General features: G+C 48.5%; 1 protein-coding gene across 2 annotated transcripts in view; it reads left to right on the forward strand.

Moving 5' to 3' along the window:
* The window catches only part of SMARCA2 (SWI/SNF related, matrix associated, actin dependent regulator of chromatin, subfamily a, member 2), a 145,916-nt gene that overhangs the window by 20,731 nt on the left and 106,981 nt on the right, over positions 1-18,204 (forward strand). For both annotated transcript variants that reach the window (XM_054987638.1, XM_054987637.1), the window contains exon 3: positions 6,720-6,849. In XM_054987638.1, the coding sequence (XP_054843613.1) occupies positions 6,720-6,849 (130 nt within the window). The remainder of the gene's footprint in view (positions 1-6,719; positions 6,850-18,204) is intronic.

Consider the following 18,204-nt stretch of genomic DNA (forward strand, 5'->3'; position numbering starts at 1 on the left):
TTTTAGATGATCTTGTGTTGATTTTTTTTTAAAGTTTAGGTTTAATTTTAAGGTTCCATTTCCACAACTTTGACTTTTCTCCTCTCCAGTTGCTAGTTACTCTCTGTGTGCGGCATTGATTTCATCTTGTCACTGTATAACACTCTGCCCTGTATTTTACTACCCACCTTTACACTATTATCCTTGCCCAGATACCTTCTTGGCCTTTAGATACCGAGTCTGGCATACAAACCTTGTTTTCCTCCCAGACACAGGCAATGGCGCTCCTTGCTGAGGGTGATTTGGCAATTTGTCTATTGCTCCCTCCTCCCCCTAAGAGGGAGGGTTGATTTCCTCAACAGAATGTTCACATTCAAAGAAAAACTGCCTTTGGGGTGTCCTGATGCAGCAGATCGTCTTCGTCCTTCTGTGCAGCCCCACATTGGGACTGCGCAGGCGCAGGCCAGCCGCGGAAAAGATTTTTCTAGCTCTAAGAGATGTGAGGGGGACGTTCGGATCCACCGCGCATGCGCGCCGGTGTTCCCGCCAATTTTGAATGCATATATATCCGAACGTCCCCGGCATTCCCTCAGTTCCTTTTTCGCCGCCGTCGAAAAGGTTCTTATTGTCTAGCGTTCGTTTCAAGCGTCTCTTCGGAGTTTTGGATCGTTTCTTCTGCTGGTCGGTATTTTCCCCTTGTCATCTGTCGGGAGATACCGTTCATTATGTCGCAGACATCTTTGTTTAAAAAGTGTCATAAATGCGGCACTAAGATGACCCATTCGGACGGCCATGAGCTCTGCCTCATCTGCCTGGGCGAGGGGCATGTTGTCGAGCGCTGCTCCATTTGTATGTCCTTCACTCCGAAGGCAAGGAGTGATCGGAAGGCCAGGCTCCGTGCCTTCTTGTGGGATGCCAACCTTCTCCCCCCCAAGCCGTCAGGCTCTTCGGGAGATAGGCCGCGCTCCGCCGCTCCGTCACCGGCGCCGTCTCGTAAGTCGCCAGAGCCGCTCCCCTCGGAACCGACGGGGCAACCCGTTCCGGAGGCCCGTCCTGATTCCGGTTCCGGGGACCGTCCTTCGAGCCGGAAGGCCAAGAAGCGTTCCGCGCCCAAGCCGAAGTCCTCCTCCAAGCCTTCGGTTCCGGAGGCTGTTTCGGAGCCCCCGTCCAAGAAGGCCAAGGCGAAGTCGAGGGCCAAGGACCGTGCATTGTCCCCAGCTCCGACTGTGCTGCCTGGTTCTCCGGCCGAACCAGTCCTGATACCCGACGATGTGGTGAGTCTCCACACCCCGTCGCCTCCTTGCACGCCTCCTCCGTCGGTTCCCGAGGAGTTTATGCCGTTTCCGCCTTTCCCGGAACCGTTCCAATCTTTTGAGCACTCCCTGCCGTCCGCCCCGGCGCCTTCAGAGGCCTCCGTTCCACTGCCGTCTACCTCGTCGGTTCCGATGCCTCTTCGCTGGCCTGCCCCGGTGCCTGCTCCTCTGCCCCCTTGCCAGCCGGTCGCGGGGGTTGGGAACATGACCTCCTGGCAGGATTTTGTGGCGTGGTTCCAGCAGTCGCTGCCCTTCCTGCAACATCCGTCGGTTCCGATGGTCTCCGTTCCGGCTCAGCCAGTCGGGCTCCCAGCACCCGCTCCTCCACCTCCGGGCTTACCTCTGCGACCGCCGGTTCCTGCAACTTATCCGTCGGCCCCGACCGCTCACCGGTCTTCGGTTCCGACGCAAACCTCGCCGGAGTTTTCGGATTCCGAGGATGATGAAGGTCTGGCGTCACCGTCGGAGTGCTCTTCAGACGCGGCCTCGGATCCTTCCCCGGATGACACCGTGGGTGGGCCCCGCTCATCGTCCCCGAATGACGATTACAGGCTATTCTCCGAACAAATGGTGCGGATGGCCGCCGCGCTGGAGATAGACGTCTCCTCCACGACCTCCAAGCCCAAGAGTAAGCTGCTGGAGGCGCTGTATTCCGGGTCCCCCGCGTCGGTGGCGTTTCCCCCTGTGGAGGATTTTGTTGATAACGCTCTCGCGCTCTGGCAGGCGCCGGCGTCCCTGTCCGCGACGGCAAAGAAGGTGGAACGGTACTACCGTTTAAAGCAAGATGATTGCCCGTACCTCTTCAATCACCCGAAACCCTCGTCGATCGTGGCTGAGGAGGGTCAGGCTCGGTTCCGTTCCGGTTCCTCGTCGGCCCCGGCGGACCGAGAAGGTAGGAAGCTGGATGGCGTGGGCAGGAAACTCTACTCATCCGCGTCTCTGGGATTCCGTATTGCCAACTTCCAGGCCATAATGGGATCCTATAATCTATTCCTGTGGAAGAGGCTGTCTTCTTACCTCTCCGACCTCCCGGAGGATCGCCGCCACCTGGTTAAGGCCCTCCAAGCCGAGGCCGTGAAGCTGTCAAAACAGCAAATGACAGCTGGCAAGGACGCCGCCGACTCTGCAGCGCGAGCGATGGCAACTTCGGTGGTCCTGCGTCGGCACGCCTGGCTCCGGTCCACGGCCCTGCCTCCGGAGAAGAAGGCGAAGGTGGAGGACTTCCCGTTCGAGGGGCCCCAGCTCTTCTCGGAGAAGACGGATGAGTCCCTCTCCCTGATGAAGAAGAATCAGCAGACGGCCAAGTCCCTCGGGGTCGCCCCCTCAGCCCAGTCGTCGGGTCCGAGGTATCGCTATGGTCGGTTCCGATCCTACCAGACCCCTTACCAGCCTTACCAGCAGCGTCAAGGGCGCTTCTTCTCGGGCCAGTCCTACGGTCACCGATCCTACTCTGCCCAGCAGCGTCACCCTTCCAGGCGCTCCGGCCGGTCCAAGGGCAGGCAACAGCCCTCTTCGCCCAAGCCTTCGACCTCGGCGCAGAAGCCCTCGGTCTTCTGACTGCGCCTGAACGCTCCCCCGTTGGCCTCCGAGGGTGCTTCCTCTGCTGCCCAGTTTCTGGACAGGCTTCGACCTTTTTTGCCCTGTTGGCAACGTGTTACTTCTGACGCTTGGGTCCTGTCCATTGTGGCCCATGGTTACAAGTTAATGTTTACGGATGCACCCCCTCTCTCTCTCCCTCCCCGTTGTTCTCCATGTTGTGATGTTGTGTTACACAATAATGTTATGGAGTTGGTTACCAAAGGTGCTGTCCGGGTGGTCAATGTCTCTACTTCCCCATGGGGATTTTACTCCAGATACTTCCTTGTGGATAAAAAGGGTGGAGGTTCCCGGCCCATCTTAGACCTTCGAGGCCTCAATGGTTATTTGAAGGCTGAGAAGTTTCGCATGCTGACCCTGGCGCGAGTCATGGAACTCCTAGAAGTGGGCGTCTGGCTGGCCATTCTAGACCTGAAGGATGCCTACTTCCACATTTCTATATTTGAGGGCCACAGGAAATACCTGCGGTTTGTGTATGGGGATTCTGTGTATGAATATACAGTGTTGCCCTTCGGGCTAGCCTCTGCACCCAGAGTGTTCACAAAGTGCATGGCCACCGTAGTGGCATACCTGCGGTCCCAGGGTTGCTTTATCTACCCGTACCTGGATGACTGGCTCCTGGTGGGGCCCTCACCTGACTCTCTCCAGGCCCATATTGCCCTCACTTTGTCCGTGCTGGCTAGGCTGGGCTTGGTGGTTAATGGGGATAAGTCTATCCTGACCCCAGGCATGGCCATTAGGTTTATTGGGGTCCATTTCAATTCCCTGCTGGGTAGAGCCTACCTGCCCCCTGACCGGTTGGCCAGGCTTTCCGCTTTGGCCCGGCATTTTATGCATTGCCGGTATCAGACTGCCCTTTTGGTTCAGACTCTGTTGGGCCTTATGGCCTCCACCACAGGGGTGGTTTTCTTTGCGCGCCTGCGTATGAGGCCTCTGCAAAACTGGTTTGTCCGGAGGTACAACCCCCTCACCATGGGTCAGCACCAGAGGTTTTCCATCCCCAGGGTGGTGCTGCGCTCTCTGGCCTGGTGGACTGTCCCTGGGAACCTGTCTGAAGGTTGTCCTTTCGGCCCCTTCCTAGCTGAGGTCACGGTTTATACCGATGCCTCCAACTTGGGATGGGGGGGGCGCTGTGGACAGCTTTCGGCTCAGGGCATCTGGTCCCCATCTGAGGCATCCATGCATATCAACCTTCTTGAGCTTAGGGCGATCCGTTACTCCCTCGCTTCTTTTGCAGATGCCATTCGGAACAGGAGGGTTCAGGTCCTGTCGGACAATACCACGGCCTGCTACTACCTCAACAAGCAGGGAGGGACGGTCTCGCTCAAGCTCTGCAAGGAGGCAACGACTCTATGGAATTGGGCCATGGTCAACAACGTCCTTCCCAGAGCCGTGCACATTGCCGGGGATCTCAACACCTCGGCGGATGCGCTGAGCAGGGTGTTTCTGCCTCAGCACGAGTGGTCCCTAAACAGGGTTTACCTCGACCAGGTTTTCCGCACATGGGGCACGCCGTTGGTCGACCTCTTCGCCACTGCCCGCAACAAACAGGCCCCGCTGTTCTGCTCCCGGGCCGGCATTGGCCGCCACTCCCTAGGGGATGCCTTCCAAATACCTTGGTCCCCAGGGCTCTTTTATGCCTTCCCGCCCTTTCCGCTCCTGTACAAGGTTCTTTCCAGGGTCAGGGCCTACCGAACCCGCTGTATCCTCGTTGCCCCTCGGTGGCCTCGCCAGGATTGGTTCCCCCTTTTGCTCTCCCTGTCCCGGGGGCGATGCCTCCCCCTGCCTCACGCCCCGGACCTCTTAACCAGGGACGGGGTGTGGCATCACGATGTGGCTGTACTGAATCTGGCTGCCTGGCTTCTGGGCAACCGGGAATGAACCTCTCTTCTGGGGTGCTTGGGGTGATCTTGAATGCCCGGAAACCGTCCACCAGGTTGTCCTACCAGAGGAAGTGGTCACGTTTTTCCCGGTGGTTGGCCCCAAAGGGGGTTTCTCCCTTTAGTTGCCCGCTCCCTGTCATCCTGGACTACCTCCTGGAACTTTGCTCCCAGGGCCTTGCGTTTTCCAGTATTAAGGTCCACATGGCTGCAATCTCTGCCTTCCATGAGCAGATTGATGGGAAGACAGTTTTTACTCACTGGCTTTCCAAGCAGTTCCTGAAGGGCCTGTTCAAGACCTTCCCTCCTAGGGCCCATCCCATTCCGCAATGGAGTCTCTCCCTGGTTCTCTCCCGGCTGATGCTCCAGCCCTTTGAGCCTCTATCTTCTTGTCCCCTACCTTTGCTCACTCAGAAGGTGGCTTTCCTGGTAGCAATCACGTCCTCCAGGCGTGTTGGGGAGCTGTCTGCCCTGCGGTGTGACCCTCCCTTCCTGCAGTTTTTCCCTGGTACTGTCATGCTCCACACTAGCATGGAGTTTCTGCCCAAGGTAGTCTCAAGGTTTCACCTACAGCAAAAGGTGTTCCTCCCTTCCTTTTTTCCAACACCTTCATCCCCAGGGGAACGAGCACTACACACGTTGGATGTAAAGCGTGCTTTATTGTTTTATTTGCACCGCACCAAATGTTTCAGGAAGTCTCCTGCCCTGTTTGTGTGTTACTCTGGCCCTCGCAAGGGCTCACCTGCTTCTGCCCAGTCCATCTCTCGCTGGATTGTGTCTACGATTAAACTTTGCTATCAGCATGCTGGAGTCCAGTGTCCCTTGTTGGTTACCGCTCATTCCACTCGAGCGCAAGCTGCTTCTGCTGCCTTCCTACGAGGAGTGCCGCTCCGGGACGTCTGCCAAGCTGCGACATGGTCCACTGCAGACACTTTCATCAAGCACTATTCTGTGGATGTGCATGCACGACGTGACTCGGCTGTGGGCACAGCTGTCCTGCAGTCCTTGTTCAAGTAGACACTCACACCCGCCCCCATTGGTGAGATGCTAGTTACTCTCCCAATGTGGGGCTGCACAGAAGGACGAAGACGATAAACAGGGTTTCTCACCTGTAACTGTTGATCGTCGAGTCTCTTCTGTGCAGACACACATTCCCTCCCGCCTGCCCCGCTGTGAGTGTTTGGTTTCTTCCATTGTTTCTCCGGCGGCTCAGGTGAACTGAGGGAATGCCGGGGACGTTCGGATATATATGCATTCAAAATTGGCGGGAACACCGGCGCGCATGCGCGGTGGATCCGAACGTCCCCCTCACATCTCTTAGAGCTAGAAAAATCTTTTCCGCGGCTGGCCTGCGCCTGCGCAGTCCCAATGTGTGTCTGCACAGAAGAGACTCGACGATCAACAGTTACAGGTGAGAAACCCTGTTTTTACTGCTTATAGTTGGAGGCTGGGCCAATAACAAATCTTTTAATTGGCGCCACTAACTGGTAGCTCGCAGATTACGTAAGTGGTATTTGTGGTCTCCTACTTGGTCGCTAATGCCGACAAAAATGTAGAAGGTTATCTTTGGCAATACTGTTGTCTAAACACATCACAAGAGATCTTTAAAGGCAGCAAGAGTATGGTGTAATAGTCTGAATGAAATGACTAAAGAGGCCATGTTTCAATGTTCTTCTTTACAACTAGTATTAAAAGATTAAAGCATGCAAGCATCAAAGGTGTCATTACAGAAAATATTGGTGCCATATCATGGTTCACATAGGTCTGATCACTTTGTTGACTTGGATACTGTTCATACCACTTTTATTTTTCTGTTTTTTTCATACACTTCAATTTTAATACTGCTTTTAGATTTTAACACTACAGATAATGTCACTTGTCATAAGCCCTGCATAGTGAGTTAGAAATTCTCTGAAACAATGTCAAATTCTTTATTGGTTGAATCTTGCAGTCCATCGATGGTTTGCATGAGAAAGGAATGGTTGAAGACCTGCACAGCACCTCCATGAAGTCAGCAAGTATGCGACCTCCTCATCCTGGAATGGGGCCACCACAAAGTCCGATGGATCAGCATAGTCAAGGTTTATATCCACTATGTTTTTGATATATTTTGGGTCTAGTCTAAGTTCTTTAAAGCTACAGTATAATATCCCAGTTAGAAGTGTATACATTTTGGGTATGTATGGGATAATATGCCCAGACCTGGATAGTACAGGCAAGCCAGATCTCAACAGATCTTGAAAGCTAAGCAGCATTGGCCTTGGTTAGTTATGAGATGGGAGACTTCCAAAGACCAGGGTTGCAGAGACAAACTGCCTCTGTTAGTTCCTTGCCTTGAAAGTCCTAGCAGAGGTCACCATAAGTCATCAATGACTTGACAGCACTTTCCACCACCACTATGTGAGAATACATATAACATGCACATGTAGAGGAGGAGGAGGGAGGGGTGATATGCACAGGTGGTGTTTGCTGAAAACATTGGGTTCAAAATTAGATACAGATGAGGCATTTCCCCATGCCCCCACACCTCTTTTTGGGTAGATCAATTATCATTGTGTTTAAGAGCCGGTTTTAAGGTTAAGAGGATGCAGTCTTTTGGCTCATATGAACTTGCCTTATACTAAGCTGATAATAGTGCTTGCATATAGTGCTGTTAAATGTTGAAAATGCTTCATATAAATTATCTTTTTGTAGTCTTCTCAACAGTCCCGTAAGGTAGGTCAGTGCTGTTATCCTAATATTACAGAAATGGGGCTATGACTTGCTTAAGGTCTCCTAATGACTTTGGATCAGAGATGAGATTTGACCGGGGACTTCTAAATTTGTTGTACTCTATTATAGCTAATAGAGTTACAATGAACCTTTATGGCTTCCCAGTGCCTTGACTGGCAGTGGCTCTCCAAGGCCTCAGGCAGAAACCCTGTAGCAGTGGTACCAGCCCTGCTACATTTTAAACTGGAGATTCAAGGAATTAGACCAAAGTTATGATTATGCTCCTTATGGCTGCCTTCTCAGCCCAGAGATATCAACAAGAAGGAAAGTTGCAAGGGGAAGGCTTCTCACCCTCTGTTGCCAGCTCTGGCTTGCTGCTCCGGGCTTGCTGCCGCAGTCCTGACCACTTGTTCACCACTACAGCTGGCAAGAGGGAGAGTGGGTGATTGTGGGCAAGACACAAACCAGATCTAGCTGCAGATTCCTGATTAATCACCTCTTGAAGGCCACCATGGTTTTTTTGTATGTGTTTTAGGTTGCCTGTGCTCTGGCAGAGTATTGTTTTTAACATTGCTATTAACTTGGTGGTGGAGGACAGTGCCATCAAGTTATAGCTGACTTGTGGTGACCCCTGGTGGGGTTTTCATGGCAAGAGACTAACAGAGGTGGTTTACCACTGCCTGCCTCTGCAACCCTGGTCTTCGTTGGAGGTCTTGCATCCAATTACTAACCAAGGCCGACCCTGCTTAGCTTCTGAGATCTGATGAGATCAGGCTCACCTGGGCTATCCAGGTCAGGGCACTATTAACTAGGGGTGGGATGTAGAATTGTACCCTCAAATTAGATTGCTAAAAAAATTTAAGTTTTTTTTACAAGTCTGGGGAATCCTGGATTTGTGGAACACTATATTGTAGTTGTGGACATTGTTTGGGTTTATTTGTTTGCATGGGGACCAGCCCATGATTATTTGATGCAGAGATATTTTGTGTTTTATATCTACATTTAAATCTAATGATCTGAACTCTAGTTTTGATGACCACATGTTAGCAGTTGCTGTGTGATTGTTTTGAGAGTAGTTTTTCAACATTTGCCATAATTTATGTGTGTATTAACTGTACTCAAACTTTGTATTTAATTTCTGTTGTGAACTGCCCTGAACCCTCTTGCAGAGAGGGCAATATATAAGTGTAATAAACTGAACTGAACTGCCATGAACTGTAACAGTTCCAATTACTTATGTCTGCCATCACAAATCAAACATAGTTTAGAGTTCAGAGTTGTACTTGGATCTTGGAGACATGGCTGTGAATCTTACCTCGATAGGAATCCATTAGTCCCCATTTCTTAAATGGAGATGACAGTGACTTGCTTAATAGATTTTCATGAGGGCAAAACTTGGACAATTCAAAATGGTTGGTCATTGCTCAAACCAGTGAGGAATGATGAGACTTTTGTTCCCAAGTAGTAGCATTGAAGATAAGTAATTTTTAGATGCTGATATTGAAGAGAACAGACATTCAAACAGAGGAAAATAATCTTCCCTATCCCTTCCTCTTTGGTGTTGAGATGTTTTTAAAATTACAAATGATGAATTTTTGCCATTCTTCTTTCAAAAACCCTACCCAGGAGTCAGATTCTTTGTGAGCTTCCTTTCACCATGCAGGGTCCTCTAGTTAGACCACCTGATTTATAGACTGTTGCAGTTTTCTGCATTCTGTCCTGAATTCCATGTGTGGATGTTTTGAATCTGACAACACACATGATCTGTGTGCAGTTTTTTGTCACAATATGATTTCCTAAATTTATTTTCATGGTGAGAAACAGATGGGTTTCAGTCCTGAGACTATATTTCTCTAGGACAGAGATGATCTCCGTGGTGATAGGATGAATGCATTGAAGCTTTTTTGTTGAGACTGAATTCAGGTTTGTTATCTAAAAATTAAAAGCTAGGATGTGTTATAAATCTTTGAATATCTTCAACTGTATTAAGTAGATTCTCAGAAAAAAATGCTTAGATTCTTATCCAAATGCTAAACAGCAGGAATAATCAGCTGTTGTTTGTCTCAGGAGCACGACCTAACAGGTCCCGGAGGTACCTGGATTGTCTCAGAGAGAGGCTGAGGGGCAGTAAACATCTTTGCCCAGGAGCAAGAGGAGAATAGGAGTAGGTACCTCCCTGAGGCTCAATTTAGATTCACATCACAAATAACAGCGGTGTAATTGAATACCACCAATATTAGTTCATCCTGTATTCACACTGAATATTGTTTTTCTAGTGTTAGATGGTACATTGTGATATAATTCTGCTTTGATTGTACATGCCTACCTTTGCTAACCAAGGTGCAAAGACGAATTTCTTGTTTTCCCAGATCTCTGAGGGCCAAACAACGTATTCAATAGTACAAGAGATCTATGATTAGGTACTGAGTTTTCTTTTAAGGCAAAAGCAGGCACAAAGGGAAGAAGATTCAGATTGGGGCTGCAGATGGACGTAGCTCTTTCTTTCACTGTGCTGTTTTGGAGGTGCAAAGCCTTCCCTCTGGAGCTGCTTATTTACTCTTTAGGAGAAAACATATGGGGACTCTTACTAGCCCTGTGTGGCTAATAGCAGCCCTGAGGACAGGGCAGGGAATTTGAGTTGGGTAAATAGTGGTGGAGGAGGAAAGGGTCAAACCTCTAGTCTTCTTATATCATGGTTGTAGTCATATTCTGCCCCCCCCACTACTTCTTTGTCTTGAATATGCATGCACACACACACAAACATACCCCACTACGTGTCAAAGATCCTAATCACAGATCTTGTGTCATATATAGTTTGGCTCTGACATCCAGGAGAAAGAACATGTGCTTTACAGATTACATACTTATTACTAGTTACAAATATTGAAATTAGATGTTTCTCAGGGATATAGCACATGATTTTTTAAAAACTTCTTTAATGGCCAAAGCAGCTGCAATATCAGTCTGAGTCTGTACAAGTTACAACCCACCAAGCCTGTAGATGCAAACTGGCTATGCCTTATGGATCACTCTCCTTTCCCTGTTTGCCTGAGATGTATCTAACAGGCAGTCTGCAGTATTTGGTTGTGGGCTGCATTTAACTTGGTGGGTCAGAAGTCATGTAGGCTAGTTTTAGGTGGAAGGTTTACTTTGCATTCTGTAAAAGAAAAATAGTAGGTACAGATAGACTTTTATTACTGGACCAGATGTTATTAAAAATCTGTGCAACCCATATGTGGATTTAATACTTGCTTACCTATTCTGTGCTAGACAGATTATTCTCACTACAGCCTATTTCTGGTTCCTGCATTAGTAATGTGCCTGCTGCCTTAGAAACTTCCCATTTCATTTCCTTGCTCTCTATGTCTGCAGCTGTTTGTTTTCAGATGTGCATGGAAACAGGGAAGACCTCAGAAAGGTGAAATGTTCATATAATGGCATACATTATATGTAAGCTCTGGGAATGGAAGTTGATGTAAAATCCTCTTACATCTCTGACAGTGTAAAAACTGAGCGAGTGGTAACAAAAGTGCATCACTTACGGTTCTTTCCCCCCAAAAATTCACAGTTGAAATCAAACACTGGTAATATCATTTAGGGATCTCTATGTGGCTTTCAGACATTCTTTATTTTAAAAATAACCTCAGAATGAATATTTCCTTTTTCAGAATGTTCGTGTGCTGTTGAACTCTGTAAGGTAGTACAGTGTGTCCCCTTGAAAAAAATTCAAGTAGCAATTAGTGCAATGGTTTTGTTTATTTATCTTCATTGTAATAATGCAGTATCACTTGTTTTTTGATTCATTCACATACACATAATGTCAGTCTGATCTTCAGATGAGAAAGTTGTATTCATTGTACACCATACACATATCCACACTGCATGGATAAACAAATGTCTTTAAACAGCTAGACTGTTAGACCATAACAGTACATTCTATGACTGGGGCTGCCATATGGGTTCTGAATTAATACTGGACCCCAGGGAGAGGGAGGGGAGACAAGCTAACCTTTTTTAAGAATCGTGCATGCAGTGCGCACTCCTGTCCAGTGCAATGTCACTACCAGATGTGATGTCATCATGACAACCCACTTCCGAGAGCCTGGGCTTCTGGCCACTCCTGTGAAGCACTGAACAGCCACAGGAGGCAGCCCAGGCACCCAGGGTGCTGGCCACTCCTGCCTGTGCTGCTCAGCCACAAGAGGCTGTCCAGGCACCCAGGCTGCTGGCCTCTCTTGCTGGTGCCACTCAACCACAGGAGGCCACTGGGGCTGCTGGCCATTTCCCTGGGCTGGCCATGGCATGGCACAGCCGCAGAAGGCCAGGCAGCTGGGCTGGGTGATGGGGGAGGGGAAGGAGAGGGGCCAGGTGTCCAATATTTAGGGCATGTTTCCCCCAAACAATCTCCAAAAATACTGGACTGTCTGGGTGGAAACCGGACATGTGGCAAACCTCCTTATGATGTTACTTTTAGACGCATAAACAAATGTACGAATCATGATACATAGTTGCATACACAAGTGGTTGAGAGTTTAATGTAGATTGTGTTTTGATTACATATGATTATTTTCTGTTCAGGTTGCTGAAGTATTAGGGGAGCAATGATTGTGGTGGATAGCAGTTGATTGTCAGTTTGTTCCTTGACATTTTGGTTCTTGATGCAGAAAATCTAAATAGTATCCTTTCTTCCTTGTTTCCGTGGGTCTACATGGAGGAGGTTTTTCTGAACAATTCTCACTGAAATGGATAGGGTTATGTAAGAGCATTGATATGCTCTTGGGAAGAAAGATTGTAGACTATACTACTGTGTACTGTCTGTAGCTGTGTGTTCTTACTGAATAGTTTCCATGTCATTAGTATATCATGTCAAATTGCTTGTGTTTTGTTTCAGCATTCTATCACCTCTGGATCAGATACTCTGCTTCTTTTCAATTTCTGCATTCTATGCCTCACTGTATTGCTTATTGAATGTCCCAGCCATTGATCGTATTGCCTTACATTATGTAATCCACCTTGAGTCTCAGTGAGAAAGGCGGTCTATAAATAACAATGACAATTGAGTAAAGCTTTTGCAGAAGAATCACGCAAGGAGAACTAAGAATAGTGTGGCTTCCATTTTATTTCTCTTAATGGCAATCAATATCTGCAGCCTTTCTTTGCCTCACAGTAGAGCTCATTATGGTATGAACTGGGACTTCATTGCAAAATATGAAAACTTACAGCAGAAGTCATTCTTCTGCTGCAGCATGGGCAGGTTTTGCTAGTGTTCTGCTTGCATTAAAACATACATCTGATAAAGTATTAATTTCCGAATTAGTTGTGTGGAGCACTGTTATAAATTGTTGAACTACAGAACAGGCTGGTGTGGAAAATTTTGGAACCAGCTTTGTTTAAGGGAGAAACAGGAGAGAAAAGCAGAAGGATTGGGGTGTGGGCAGAGTGATGATTAACCCGTCGGCTCCAGTGGATTAATATAAACAGATTGCAGTGTTTGGTTATAAAACATAGCAAACAAGATTATTGCAGTGGAGTAGTGACAGTTTGATCTATTTGTAAGGTAGGTGTGTTAAGTACATTGTCTGTTTATGTTGGAAGTAAGGATATGTGATATACCACTATTACACTTCTGCCTATCAAATGTTAAAATCACTCAGGGTTTTTTGTGGGCATCTGTAACTTAAACTAGAGCTAGGATTTACCTCATGATTTCTAAAAAAATGTATTTATACAGTACATGCTAACTTTGGGCAGCTGCTGACATCAGTCAAAAAATGGAAATGTCTTGTCCTTCTTTGCATAATGTTTGTGGTCTGTGGTAGTGAGTTTTGGCTAGAGCTCTTATAATTATGCAAGCCCTGCTGATTTCAGTGTTGCATAGTTGTGTATAACTGAATAGTACATCATGAGTGCTTACCATATCAACATCATTCATCCTTAGAATGACAGTGGGAGATAGGTGATTCTTACTCTAACTCACAAATGAGAAGATGGAGGCTGGGAATGATTGCCTTGTCCAAGTACACCCAGTGAGTTTATAGATAAACTAGGATTCAATCTTTTTACCGAGGCAAATTTGTTTTCCAGAGCTTTCTAAAAACTGTGTTGTATGAAGATTTTTATCTAAGGCAAAAGTTTGCAAAAGATTTTAAGGATTAAGTTTGCAAAAGTTAACAAGGATTACAGGGGAAATGTCAAAATATGGATTGTCAGGGGTTGGCAGCCCCCTCCCCCCTGAACTTACCTCTCAGGCCCAGAAGAGGGCCCGAGGAGGAAGACGCTGCCGCAGCTGAGCTCCAGGTGGTGGCCAGGGCAGCCAAGGGGCACAGAGCCGCCTGGAGACAGGCGGCTAGGCCTGTGGCAAGCGCCACTGCAGAGGCTGAAACTGTCCCAGCCCCAGGAGGAGTGGCAGAGCGGGAGCAGATGGCCACCTCAGCCCAGCCCGCAATAACAACACCGCCCAGGGGAAATCCTGGGCCAACGGCTGGGCACATTCCAGTGAGGAACAAACTGGTGGGGCCAGGAGGAGGGGTGGAGGCGGCACAATGGGCTGCCAGAGCTGTGGGTTTGGCCGAGCCTCAAGAGTGATGGACCCCACCCTTGTGGTCCCATCCACGCCGGGTCTGGCCAGGCCCAGCCAGCCCCACCCTCCAGAAAGGTAGGAGTAGGCAGGGCGGTACTCCCACAAGCAATCCACTGGGGAGAGGGGAGGGACTGCAAGAGATAGGGTGGGACCAGAGGGAGGCGGGATACCCTTTTATGGGAAGGCCCCATAAAAGTGGGCAGCTCAGGAAGACAGGTGAGGACTAGTTGGAAGGCAAGTGAGCAAAAGACAGAGAGGGAGTTGGAGGAAAGGGACAGGGCTGAGAGAGAGAGAGGTCTTGACCAACCAACGAAGGGAGAGAGGGTTGAGGGTGCTGTAAACCCTCCTCCTCCCCCCAATTCTGAGGCCTACCCTTAGCCTTCCCAAGGGAGTGGGGCCAACCTGGAGGGTGCACCCCCTGCTGGTTCCGACGACCGGAGGGCTGAGGCCCACATGGATGCAACATTCTATCACATGTGGTGGACGTGCAAAAAAGCAAGGAAATATTGGATAGAAATACATGGAGAAATGCAAATGATACTAAAGTTTCGTTTTGTATTGAACCCTAAAAATATATTATTTAATATCTTACCAAGTTATATTATAAAAAATACATACCAAACTGTTTAAATATATACTGACAGCAGCAAGAGTAGTATATGCAGCAAAATGGAAAACAATGCTATCCAAATTTGACAGAATGAATGAATAAGCTATACGAATATGTGCCAGTGGCAAAATTAACATCTTATATACAAAATAGGCTGATCCTAGAATTTCAGGAAAAATTGAAAGCTTTTTTTGATCATGTAGCTGATAATTAAGAATAACTAAGAACAATTATCAGTAATATAGATTAGTTACCTAATTTGTAATCTAAAGTGTTGAATATAATTATAAGTATCATTGTATTTTATAGAAAATGTCTTAAAAATTTAACGAAGGGCATGCTGGGAAGAAATACTTTCCCATGTTTTATATATTCTGTTATATATAACTATCTCAAATCTACACAACTATGTTCTAAAATCCCTTTTTTCGTTCTGTATCTCCTCTTACTATTATTTGGTTTTTCAAAATAAAAATAAATTATATGAAGAAAAAATGACTTTTATCTAAGGTACTCAATAATGATAATTTCTGAGTACTCTATAAAGATACTTAACGTATTTTCAGGGATATGTATACGGGACTCATTTTGTCACATTATTGAAGATTTTACTGTTTTCTGTGTTCTTGCATGTAATACAATTGTCAAATCAGATTGCCTTTTACACTGTAACGTGTAAAAGACTGCTTCTAAGTCCAAATAATAAATGTTTTGTTTGCTACACATTTATGATTTTTTATTTTCAGTGTTGGGGACATTGAAACAGAGCACCAGCAGCAAGTTCCCCATGAGCACTCAATTTTAACGTGCTGTAGGGGCCTGATTCAACTTGGAACTGTGGTACAGGAGAGGAGGGGCTCCAGTCTTCTCTGCATACACTATTTTCGCAACTCAGAATGGCCCTGGGAGACGTTATTTGCCTCATAGCAGTGCACTTGAAGCCCCCAGTGGGGCAAAAACCACCCACCCAGGGCCATTTGGGGTTGGGAAAATAGAGCATGAAGGGAGGGCTGAAACCGCTCCTGCACTGCAGTCCCATTCCAAATGGGGTTCCTTCATGGTTTCAGAATTAAACTCCCATAGGCAATGTGCAGCTGGTGTCCTGCTGCCCACCTAAGAGACAGTCATGTGTTAAATGAGATGTGCTTTAATAGCATAGGATACAGCAGTTTGCAGCTCTCTCTGGTGTTCACAGTTTTGAGTATGACCAAAATAAAGTTTTATATTTGCAGATACGAATTTTATGTTATTAAAATGGTAAAATAAATGGAAGCATATAGGAAAATGAGTTTTACATATATTATGATTTTCTTTAGACATTTTTGAGAGAAATCTGCCCCCCATGGCTTCAAAATTTTCAACGACTAAGTATTTCTATATTTAAAAAGTTCAATTCATTTATTTAACATATTTCTATGGTGCCTTTCCACTCAGTTCAGGGTCCCCAAGGTGGCAAACATTAAAATACTTCAAACAGAGAGAAGAGTTAATAAGAGTTAATGAGGGAACACTAACAGTGCAATCCTAACCCCCCAGGCAGCGCCGTTGCTCGTGCACCAGTGTAAATGGGGTGGCACTGGACGGCACCCTATTGACTTTTGCAGGATAGTTTCGCCGGTGCCTGAGCGTGGCAAGGTGAAATGCAGCGGCCCCTGAGAGGTCCCACCCACCGTTGCCCCGACAACCCTGCTCACACTAGCCAATGGCCACACCCCTCCCCTCACATCCAGGCGAGGGAAAAGCAGCAGCGCAGCCAATGGGGAGGCCGCGATCTCTGCCACCGCTGCCGCCAATATGCCCCTGTCAGAGGGCAGGCATCCCTGCCAGGGAGGGGGGGCAGAGGTGACAGTGAAGGTACAGGTCGAACACACACCCCTCGCCCGTCCAGCCCCCATTTCTGATGAGGCACTTGCTGCGCCTGCACATACCTGCTTCCACTGCCACCCCCCAAAGAAAAAGGTTCCCCCCCTGAAAAGTAGGGCCAGACAGTAGAGAGCTGATCTCTGTTGCCTGGGGAGCAGTTGTAATTTCTGGAGATCTCCAGCTACCACCTGGAGACCGGCAACCCTAATTAGTCCCCCGGTTCCGGAGAAGCAGGTGGGGGGAGGAGGCTGGGCTGGCAATGAGTGACAGGAACGCCCATTGGGAACCACGTGGGGGGCCGGGAGGCTGTTTGGAAACGAGGGGAATGAAAAGCGCACTCAGACTTGCTGCCGCGCAACGGGAACACATCACTGCATCTCTACAAAGCGAGAGCGGGGGCCAGACCCTGATAGCCACGTCCCAGTACTGGGGAGAAGTTCCCCCCAGAGCCAACTGACAGACCCTCCCCATTGCAAGCCCATCCCTGCTTCTGCAAACACAACCCCCACCCCCTGGCAGCAGCTTTCCACATGCACCCCGTCTTCCTGGCTTTTCAGATGCCACAGCCGCTCACCCTATCAGAGAATGAAAGTCCTCAGTGCTTCCCCCCTCCCCCCAGACATTCATGGGCCACAGTTCAATTCCCACCCCTTTGCTTGACGTTACATTGGGGGGAGGAAGGGGGCAGGGAGGCTGAACGGGGTCCACTTGATACATTTGTGGGGATGTGCAATTGGGAATGTGTGATGGTGTTGGGGGAGGGGCTAAGGACAAAGTCAGTCAGGCATGCAAACACACAAGTTTGTTGTTTTTCAACTCGTTTTATTAAACTGGAAACAGTGCCATTGTTTCTAGGCTGGAAAGGGGGCCAAGGCATTTTGCGCAGCCCTCCTTCTAGCTCCCAGGGGCGCGGCTGAGATGTGGACTGCTGTGAGGTATTGCTTCCTGGGCTGGATCCAGATGTCACTCGGAGAGGATTCCGGGGGGGAGGGGGCAAGCAGACATGCTCAAGATGTGCCTGCAAGAGAAAGACACACATGTGGGCTTTGCCTTGGTCCACAGCTGAGGTAAAGCCCACACTCCAGGATCTGAGGAGATGCGCATAGTAGAGAGCACCAGTGGCAGCGGCAGTGACCAGCTGATGCAAGACCGTCTGGCGAGGATGCACTCTGTCTTGAGGTGCTTTTACCTTTAAGGGAGGAAACGAGCTGGTAGTTAGAAACACCTGGTCAAGAGTAGTTTTCTGGGCAACTGCCTCTGGGGCAGGCAGGGGCTGCCGCCATCGCCCCCTCCCCTGCTGAGCCTCACCTGAAGAGGTCAGGTGGGTTCAGGTGATGGGGCAGTTAGCACTAATCAGCGGGACGGTTAGCCATCGCCCCATCTCCACCTTACCTGTCAGCACTCCCTCGTGCCTTACCAAGCTGGAACTTCAGAGTCAGGACACCTGCAAGGAAACAGGAGTGGCTGTTGTTAGTTAGCCAGGCATTCTGGACTTTGCCCTTCTTCCCTTCAGTGAGTGCACAGTTCTCCCACTTTCCTCGCAAAGTCCCCAAAGTGCACCCAGTGCCTGCCACCGTGGGCACCCTCTCTCCCGCCTAGTGTTCAAAGTGCCCACGGCACACAGCAAAGGGGCAGAGCTTCCCGCCATGTGCTCACTTACTTGGGGCGCGG

The sequence above is a fragment of the Eublepharis macularius genome, chromosome 8, assembly GCF_028583425.1.
Source record: "Eublepharis macularius isolate TG4126 chromosome 8, MPM_Emac_v1.0, whole genome shotgun sequence".
Taxonomy (NCBI): Eukaryota; Metazoa; Chordata; class Lepidosauria; order Squamata; family Eublepharidae; genus Eublepharis; species Eublepharis macularius.